Source organism: Echinops telfairi, unplaced genomic scaffold (assembly GCF_000313985.2).
Source record: "Echinops telfairi isolate 266 unplaced genomic scaffold, ASM31398v2 ScPeMD7_443;HRSCAF=831, whole genome shotgun sequence".
Lineage (NCBI taxonomy): Eukaryota > Metazoa > Chordata > Mammalia > Afrosoricida > Tenrecidae > Echinops > Echinops telfairi.
The window spans coordinates 5,659,395-5,669,480 of record NW_022104341.1 but is presented as its reverse complement, the minus strand read 5'-3'; the positions used below and the strand labels follow the sequence as shown (position 1 = coordinate 5,669,480).

At 46.4% G+C, this 10,086-nt stretch overlaps 1 protein-coding gene across 1 annotated transcript; it reads right to left on the bottom strand.

Moving 5' to 3' along the window:
* Window positions 1–2,333: 2,333 nt before the first annotated feature.
* Window positions 2,334–10,080, bottom strand: LAMTOR5 (late endosomal/lysosomal adaptor, MAPK and MTOR activator 5). The gene is made up of 4 exons (XM_004699200.2): window positions 10,030–10,080; window positions 8,656–8,717; window positions 5,577–5,694; window positions 2,334–3,487 (listed from the first exon to the last, which is right to left on the bottom strand). Exons 1-4 carry the CDS (start codon window positions 10,062–10,064, stop codon window positions 3,427–3,429), a joined length of 276 nt encoding a protein of 91 aa, XP_004699257.1. The 5' UTR covers window positions 10,065–10,080; the 3' UTR covers window positions 2,334–3,426.
* Between the last annotated feature and the right edge of the window lie 6 nt (window positions 10,081–10,086).

The window sequence follows — 10,086 nt, the reverse complement described above, 5'->3', positions numbered from 1 at the left end:
TATAGCTAGGAACTGGAAACACAGGGAATCCAGGGCAGATGACCCCTTCAGGACCAGTGGTGTACCAGGTCTTTTAAGACGCTATCTGATCTGTTTCCAGTTTCACATAGCAAATTAGGGTTCGTTCCAGGCTCTTTTAGATCAGTTTCTCAGAGCAATCCTGGCTCCTGGGTGGTGCTGGAATGATCCAGGTGGAGCTGCAAAAGCAGATTCCCACTCTTCCTCCTGGAGGATGGGCTAGAGTACAAACGTTGCTAATTGCTAGGGAGACGGCATAATTTAAATAAGTTTGGGAAACTATCTGCTAGATGGTAGTGGGGTCCCCCTTAGCTTCTGTGGGATTAGCTCTTTTAAGCCTAGCAAAATGCCCAACTGACCAATCCGCACAGCCACTTTGTATGGAATTTGCACTTATTTGCAGACTAACCAATCAATCTGTGTAGGACGGTAGCAAATTATAGGCTAACCAGTCAATCCCTAGTAAATGATCTCAGAACTACAAACCAAGGCCAGATTCAGAAAAAGCTGTTGTCCTGGGGCAGAGGAACTGGAAGTACTTTGATAAACATTGAAGTTTGGTAGCTGATCCACTTCAGATTAATCTGACAGCCCCACGCTGACTGTCCCTGCGCCAAAATTCGTTCTGCTAACAGTAACGGGACTGGAATTCTTGAAAAGTAAACACGCAAGTCCTTTATCACTTGTCTTTGTCCGTGCGATTGCCTCTACCTAGGAACCCGTCATCTCGCAGAAACAGCGTCTACCTGTGTAGGCCACAGATCACAAAACCGCCTTGCATTATGCGTATTTCACTTAGCAAATACTCACTGCCGACTGTTCTAGGAGCTGCTCTCTGGTTGGGCGACATCTGTGAGTAAGACAGGGCCTCCGCCCTCAGAATTACATGCTAGTGGGGAACTCAGAAAGGAACAAAGACACTGTGTGTCAGGTCTTAGAAAACACAACATTCATACATACTCCTATTGAAGTATAAGCCAAAAAGTCCCGTGAGGTCTTCCAAATCCCTGTCCTCACGTAGCAACTTACACTTAGATGCTTACATTTTTTTAATCGTTAGCTTTCATACCATCAAGTATTAAGAACAGAAGCTGAATTCCAATTCAACAATATGAAGCCTTTGCTACCTTTCATCCTATACCTTTGTAGTCTGCAGAGAATGACAAAGGTCAGAGATCACTGACCTATACTTTCACTTAAGATCTTTTCTTCTGGCCAAACTTGGCCCATCCACCCCTTAAACTTTTTATCACGAATTAGGTGGGGGTTTACATTTCAGATCATGTTTACATTCCACAACTTAGACAACCTATCAAGCTTGCCCTGCTTCCCCACCCCCTTTTCCTCTTCTCCCACTTGTAGAATATTATCTTCCCCTTTACCCAAGGTAACACCTGTGCACCTTCTAGCCTATTGCTTCCTCTCCCCAGCCTCTCCCCCTCACACCTGTGGTAATCACCAGTCTGTTTCTTTTGGATAAAGAACCCTTTATGTGGATTTTTTATAACAATGGTCTCTTAATTTCATTTGCTTGAAGGAACTTCACTTAGCATATGCTCCAAATCCACCCACATCACAAGGCGTGTATTTCATCATTACTCTCAACTGACGCTAATCTCCCATTGTGTGTCGATACCAGGGGCGTTTTGGCTGCGTCCCTCTTGCTATTGTGAATTGTACTGGAGCAAACGTGAGTGTGCACGAATCTGTTCTGGCAATGGCTCTATTTCTTTAGGGGACGCACCAGATAGAGGGATCGCTGGTCAGACGGTACTGCTACTCCCAGTGGTTCGAGGAAGCGCCACACTCCTTTCCACAGTGGGTAGGCAGGTGTACAGTCCTATCAGCAGCGCATGAAGACTCCAATCTCTCCAGCACGTCATTTCCTGTATCGATGCCAATGTGAGGTAGCACGTTATTTTGATTTGCATCTCCTGAATGCCTACTGCTCCTGAGCACCTCTTCATAGGCACACAGAAACGCCGGCAGTGGTCTAGGGGTGAGAGCAGGCTCTCGGTGGGAATCCTGGGTCTACATGGTGAAGCTGCTAGCACCGAACGCTTGTCATCAGGAAAGTTGTTAATGTGAAGCCATTGAGTACTTGGCATACAGTGAATCCTTAATAATATTAACTATTATTACAATTATTATAGGGTGGGAAACGCTTGATTTTTTTCAAGGATCAATGAATATCCCTATGAAAATATTAGATATTTCAGGGATCTTCTGAATGAGTAGTTGGAAAGGCCTTTAAAAAAATTATAGTTTCATCATTGAAAACAAAACATTTAATGTAAAGAATCCAGAAAAGATGCTAACATTCCTCCAACCAGATTTATTGAATATAATTAATTCTACAGTCATCATGACATGCTGCTACACACGAGCCTTTCTCACCAATACTGTGATAGGTTAGTCCACAGAGCGCCCCCAAAGCAGCTTACTCTGAAATAAACAGCAAAACATCCAAAGTCTTAAAAGCCTGCAAGTAGCCGCCTAATACACAACTATTGGTCTCTTCCCATCTGGAGCAAAGGGGGTTGAAGAAAGTCAAAGACGAAAGCAAACTATTAGTCCAAAGGACTGTGCCACATCATCTACTCTCCTGAAACTAGAACAGGATGCAGCCTGTTACCTCTAGCGGCTCTGACCGGGATTACAGAAGAGAAAAATGTAGGACAAAATCCAAATTCAGACTTGCTGGTCTGATAAGGGCTTGGTGGAATCCTGAGGCTGGCCTTAAAACACCTTTTCAATTTGAAAACTGAGCTCACTATTGGAGAAGGTTCACCATACAGCCAAATTAAAAAATCCAAAACAAACTCAAATTCACTAACATCAGTCGATACCGACTCAGGGTGACCCTGTAGGACAGTGTAGAACTGCCCGTGAGTTTCCGAAACTATAATTCCCGATAGGAGCAGCTGGCCTCACTTTACTCCCATGGAGCAGCTAATAGGTTTGAACTGCTGTTGTGAGGTTTGAATTGCAGTGATCAGCCCCACGCTTAACCTCTCCACCGCCAGGCTTGCCCACAGCTGAACAATAATAGGCTGGCCTGTAGGCTGGGGTGAAGAGTAAGTAACACCAAGGGGGAACGTGCTCCTTGGCCTTCAACCCCAAGAGATCGAAAGGGCAGCATTTGCCCCAAAGCAAAATTCCAAAGGCAGAAGGGGCAGGCAAGCTGGGGAATGGAAATGGGGTGGGAGTGGGGAGAGGGATGTCGTGAGACGTGGCATAAATCGTCCAATGGGAAAGGAACTTGCGTTGTCGGCTTTCACCTAAACCACAAGGAAATGTTCAAAAGCGTGAAGGAAAATGCCCAGTACACATGCCACGGCCTAACTGCTGGAATTTAGTAGTTGTAGGAAACAGAAGTCAGATCATGTCAGGGTGGAGAGTGATCTGTCAAGAAGCCATTTTGTGCACTGCCACCGTGATGCCGTCGTGTTTCTGGATCATAATGTTCCTGAAAGACAAAGCAGAGGCATTTGCTAGAGCTGCACCGCTGGGAGCCAGCATGAGGCTAACTGCGCCCCCACCCCGCCGCCCCCGCGCTGTGGCGCAGAACTACTCATCAGTCTTCAACGTGACTTTTGAAAAAGCCGATGGCCCTGCTTTTCTTGCAAGGTTCCTCTGGGTAGATTTGAACCTATGAGCTTGTAGTTAGCAGCTGGGGACGTGACCCTTTCCCACCACCTGGGCACTCCAAAACCCAAAGCAAACTCGGTGCCAGAGTTGATTCCGACTCACAGGACAGAGCAGAACTGCCTGGTTCTGCATTTCTGCAGTTGTAAAGCTTCACGGGAGCAGGAAGCCTCACCTTGTGCCCTCTGGGTGGCTCAGTGGTTAGCAGCCCAACCTGCAGTCCACTATGCTTGATGCCAGGGCTCCTTCACGTGGGGACCACGTACAATTGTAGACACTTGGGGGCTGTGTACTATGAAAAAGTATTTACCATTTTTCTAATATTACCAGTACAATATTTGTTTTATTTGTACAGTAAAAGATTGGGAAAATACAGAAAAGTATTAAACAAAAATGAAATCCCATAATCCTACCACCCAGAGGCAACCACTATTAACATTTTCCTAGTTCTTTATCTACATGTATACTATACACGCATTCCTCAGTTGTCGACTGTCTCATTACCCAGGATTTTGCATTAAGACCACTGTAAAACATCCACTATCCGACTGCTCCGTGCATCGAGGCAGTGGGCATGGTGGGAAGGGTCGCGTGTCTCCAGGGTCCTCTGAGAAGCTGGGCTGCACTGCCTTCCACTTTTGCCGCTTCCGGCCAGCAGGGTGCCATTTCGGTACCCACGGTCTCCAGGCGAACACGTAAGCAGCACAGAGCCACTGGGCTCCTGCTCTGGGTTCCCAGCTCCTTTCGGACCTGAAGCCGTACAGCTCAGATTTGGGGTTTGGGTGGGTGGGGGATTAGTGGAGAAGAGGCGTCGGAGACAAGAATCTACAGGGACATGATGTGAGTTTAACAACACCTCAAAGCCTGCTAACTGGGTCTGAAGCCCCTGCCTCAACAGGCCCTGAAGGCAGAGCAGGCTCCTTGGTTTCAGCCACGGGGCTGCAGGGAGGGGTGGGAGTGCAGTAGGGGGAGGCACGGAGAAGAGCCCTGGAAGTGCATCCTCGAGGGATACTCTGACCCAACACAGGAGAAAGTGGAATGGGTAAGCTGGGGTCCCTCCAGTTACACAGCCAGGCTTTATCCAGCTGTGCCGTCGCCAAACCTGTCCACTGAGAGAGGACCCGTCCCTGGACCCGTGACAATGGTGAGCGCGCCACCCGAACCTGGCTGATATTATTTCTATGATCATAGTTCCTAAATTGAGAACCAGACAAATGGATGGCCTGGAAACAGAAAACAAAACGCCCCGCCTTTTTCACACAACGGCCGGGTCTTTGGAACCTAACCATGTTAAGTGAGGAGTGGGTGTACATACACTTTCTCTGTGTGTGACCCTGTCACACTACATCATCTGCCTTCACTCAGTGTTGAGAACACCCTCTCACAGAGTATCTTTGGAATAGCCTCTTCCTACTCAAGTGTTTTGTTCTTTGATTCGTCTTCCTCTCGTTGGGTAGATGGTAGCGCTTCAGACAGTAAAACCTGTGTAAGGCACAAACCTGTCCAGAAGGGAAACTCAGCTATTGTCTACTAAAACGAGTGACAGAAAAAAGGGGAGACTGCACCCTAAGGTGGAAAACTTGTGAGACCCAGCAAAGAAGGCGGCCCCACCTCCCTGCCCCGCTGTGATTCAGACTCTCCCTTCCACGGTCATGCATGAAGCAGGATGGGCTCGACGGCAGTGAGCGTCATCTAGTCTGGTTTTGCGGTAGCTTCATTTGAAACACATTCCTTTTAGAGACCAACGTGTCTGCCACTGTGTGGTCCACAGAGCCCCCTTCAAAGTGCTTTCACAAAGTCTGTCTCTGCTAGATCAAAGCCACCATCAGGACTTGGAATGAGGAGCCAGTGATGATCCCAGGGCAGCCCCATCCCGTTCCCCGGAGGCTTCTCGGTTGACACCCACTCACCCGTTATCTGACTCGAGACACACCACGGGGATATCAGTGGGGTCAGAGGTTAGCTTAGCTGCTTGCTGGGCTAATACAGATATCACTCCAGCATGCTCATCCGACAGGGTCCCACGGCCTGGAAGACAGAGATAGCTTGTTACCTCCTCATCCAAACATGGGCAAGAAGTACTTCCTGTTGATTTGCTTAAAAATAGATGGTTCAGCCCCTGGTTGAGGTGGCTGTGTAGGTGCCGCAGTCAGTTCTGATTCACCTCAATCCATTGTACAACAGAATGGAACACCTCTGTGCCATCCTCTCAGGGCACAAGGGTGGTTATGTTTATGCCCAATGTTGCTAACGTGAAATGCTTTCAACCTGACAATCAACTGATTAGATCAGTGACAGATCCACCCACCTGTCCTTGTGATCAATGGATAACATGTTAACACTCAGTTTTCAAAGTCAGTCCAATCGTCTCTAATCACCTTTTCCGAGATATAAAACTCAACAACAACAACAACACAAACGCGCTTCCACAGAGTCCACTCTGACTCATAGCGACCCTAAAGAACAGGGAGAGCTGCCCCGTGAGCTTCTGAGGCTGTCACTCTTTACGGGAGTAGAGAGCTCCATCTTGCTCCAGAGGTGCAGCTGGTGGTTTTGAACTGCTGACTTCGAGACTGTCGGCCCAAAGTGTAATCAGTACACTGCCAGGGCTCCTTCCAAGATACAAAGGAGTGGTAATTTAAGTGAATCTGAAAGTCATACAGTCATCTTATGTGAACTGCATGGAGACAACAAGAAACCCGGAGGTGAGGCTGACAAGAAACAGTGTGGGCAAGAGCCCTGTTGAGACCAATGAACCAATCCCTCACGGGTGGTCTGACCTCCTTTAACGGAGCTCAACCATAGAGCTTAGAACAGTCTTTACTCAGAAGTCCATAAAACCAGTGACAGCATATGCGGAAGTTCTGTGAGCGATTCTTTTGGCTATAATACAAGTAAGCTGGCTGGTTTTCAGTATCAACAGAATTGACTTCTTAATAATGTATGCCTTAGATAATAACTGAATCTTGAATTCTCAGGATAAAAAGTAACTACTAGTCTACTTGAATGCTTTGGTTATTCACCTTTCTAGATTTACTTCCTGAAGTGTAACTGTTCTCACTTACTTGAACACACTCAATATTTCTCAAGATCAAAGAGGTGAAGAAAAAAATTAAGACCTCAAGTTGCGATTTTGAAGGGTTTTATGGGAAAAACATGGAACGACTCAAGAAGGATCAGGGGAAGATGGAAAGAATACTTAGTCACTGAGCCAAATCATTAGTCAGCATGCAAGCATTCCAGGGGGCAGCACAGGAACAAGATTCCAAGATTCTAAAGGAGGAAGTTCAGGCTGCACTGAACACATTAGTAACAAACAAGCTCCAAGAATTGATGGAATGCCCAGTGAGCTGTTTCAACAAATGGACACACTGCTGGAAGCACTCACTTGCCCATGCTGACTAAAAGAAATCCATATTTGTGCCCAGCCCTAACAAAGGTGATTCAACAGTGTGTGTAAACTATTAAACGGTATCATTACTGGCACACACGAGTAAAATTCTGAAGATAATTCAAAACTGGTTACAACAGTACAACACTATGGAACTACCAGAAATTCACACTGGATTCGGAAGAAGACCTGGCGCAACACAAAAGATTTCACTTCTGATATCAGATGGTTCTTATCTGGAAGTAGAAAATACCAGAAAGATGTTTATCTTGGGTTTTTTTTGCTGTGCAAAGGCATTAGACTGTGTAGATAATAAAAATTTAGAGATAACAACAAAAACATTTAAAGCTGACATTGTGAAGAATGAGAATTCCAGATCACTTAAGGGTTGATGCAGAACTTGTACATAGACCAACATGCAATTGTTCAAACAGAACAAAGGAATACTACATTGCTTAAAACTAGGAAATGTGGGTTGTATTCACTCACTGTACCTCTTTACTCTGCATGTTGAGCAAATCATCCGAGAAGCTGGGTTCTATGAAGAACACAGCATCAGGACTGGAGGAAGACTCGCTAACCTTCAGTATTCTGTGACATACTGCCTGCTGAAAGCAAGGCCTGGAAGCACTTGCTAAGAAACATCAGAGACTACAGCTTTCCGTATGGATTGTGCCTCAAGGTAGCAAAATCAAAAACCCCCACAACTAGAGCAACAGTCAACCTTACGCTAAATGGAGAAAAAATGAAGTTGTCACTCATGGAAGCAGCAGCCAAGGAATCAAACAATATATTGCATCGGACAATACTGCTTCAAAAGACCTCTTTAAAGTGTTAAAAAGCCAACTTTGAGGACTAAGGTGTGCCTGACTCAAAGCCAGTATTTTCAGTCACCTCCTATGTATGTGAAAGCTGGGCAGTAACTAAGGACGAGGGAAGAACTGATGCCTTTGATTGCGGGGCTGGTGAAGACTGTTGGAAGTACCACGGACGGACGGTCAGAAAAACAAACAAATCTGTCTTGGAAGAAGTACAACGAGAATGCTCCTGAGATGACTAGACTTTGTCTCACGTACTTTGGACCTGTCACCAGGAGAGACCAGTCCCTGACAAAGGGCTTCACTGTTGATAGAGAGTCAGCAAAAAGGGGAAGAGAAGCATGTTAAACCTAGGTGGTGGTTGACTCTGAACTATATTATAAGAACTGTATTTCACTATCTACTCACAGTGTTTTAAGCACAGTTGACCGAATAACCCATCTTGCAGGGTTATTGTGAAAATTGGAAATAAGGTATGTAAAGCTTAGCACAGCCCTGACATGGCAAAAATTCAATAAATGATAACTGCTGTCATTATTTGGGTCCCTTCTAGATCCAAATGAAAATGATTCAAGTATGATTTAATAGAGATAAATGTTTAATGATGGGACTATAAGGTACATTTCTACTTTCCTAAATGCCAGCTGAAAAATTCCAAGTTTCTAACCTTGTTATTTGGACATAATCTCTATTCTGTTTTTTTTTTTTCATAATCTCTATTCTTACAGAAGTATCCAGAAAGTATACGTATAATAGGAAATGGTAGCTAGAGATACTCACAGCCCAGGTTCAGTCCTTGTGAATCTGTGCACAGGACGCCAACAATGGATGGATTCTTCATTCTGGTTCGAGAGTCACAGGAAGGATAAAACAAATGATGTGAGAAAATGACTTTAAGTAACTTTTAATTCATATGCTTCTGATGTGACAGACACTATCGTAGGTGCTCAAGTTGGTATTTCTCAACCTTTAACAGCAACAACAAAAAGATCCACCTAACATGCCTCCCCACTACCTCAAGAAGAAAAACGAAATTAAATTAAAATGATCAGGCAGAGCTGGTCCTGTGGTGGAATTCTCAGGGAATTCTCCATGTAGGAGAGACCCAGGTTTGATCCCCAGCCAATGCACCTCAGCACTGTCGGCAGAAGTCCTGGTGATCTATTTCTGAAAATCAGCCAAACGCAGATCCTAGAGACCACAATGGAACCAATCACGGGGAAGGTGTTGGACCAGGCAGCATTTTGTTCTAGTGTGCATGGGGTCACCCTGCGGCTATCACCAAAAATGGACTTAAATGTAACGCACGAAAAGATCTGGGCACAGACATTGTTATGCCTATGTTTTCTATCCCTGCTGAAAATGCAGGCTTTAACATATAAACCCATCCAAAACAACTGCTGCGAAACTCTTAAGTTTGCAGTAACACAGTTTGAAGTGAACACAGGTGCCTCCCACACAGGAAGAGGGAAGCGGAGGGGCCAGTGGTGAAAGTTGTTTGTAAACGTCCTTAGACTTTTCTAGTTTGGAACACATACCCACGTAGTTCTCGAGTGGACTCTGACGCACGGTCATCCCCTGGGTTTCAGAGCCGAACTGTGCTCCGCAGCAGTTTTGGGAAGCCCCAGGCCTTTCTTCCCAGGCATCTCCGGTGGCCTCAAGGCCCCCAATCTTTCCGTTAGGAGCCCAAGTTAACTGTTTGCCTCACCCAGGGGCTTTGAATCTCAAATAAACATGAGAGATTCGAGAACAATTAAGAGCTCTCTCAGCTCCCTAAGCACCAGGCTGAGTAGGGAGGCAGCCCTCCGTTGGGGACATTCTTGTATGTCTATTTACGTTTGGATTTCAGGGTTCGGCTTTATGTACCTGCACATCCTCCCCCAAAGCTATCTGCTACAGCGCTTGAAGGAGCGACCTGGTACGATCTCAACAACGTGACAGGGCGGCCTCGGGTTAGAACCCGGGTGGGGAGCCAGGGTTCAAGGGGAGGAGAGTGTTCACTCCGAGCCGCAGCCCTGCGGGCCTGCAGCTTCATGCCAGTGCCCGCGACAACTTCCCACCACTCGGGGTGCGCGCGGCTCCACCCAGGTCAGTCCTCGGGCTCCCGCCCTTCGCCGCGACCCCGGGTCCGTTCCAGCAGACTCGGCTACTCACGTGTCCTCCAGGTGCTGCTCCAAGGCCGTCTCCATCCCACCCGCGGCCCGCGAGACC

What these genes read in the sequence shown, in the direction of transcription:
- LAMTOR5 (XM_004699200.2), bottom strand. Translation starts at nt 10,064, where the DNA reads ATGGAGACGGCCTTGGAGCAGCACCTGGAGGACAC. An exon ending in GAGCAGCACCTGGAGGACAC is followed by an intron (nt 8,718 to 10,029) that starts GTGAGTAGCCGA and finishes CTCTCGAACCAG; the next exon opens with AATGAAGAATCCATCCATTG. An exon ending in TGTCTCGAGTCAGATAACGG is followed by an intron (nt 3,488 to 5,576) that starts GTGAGTGGGTGT and finishes TTTGTCTTTCAG; the next exon opens with GAACATTATGATCCAGAAAC.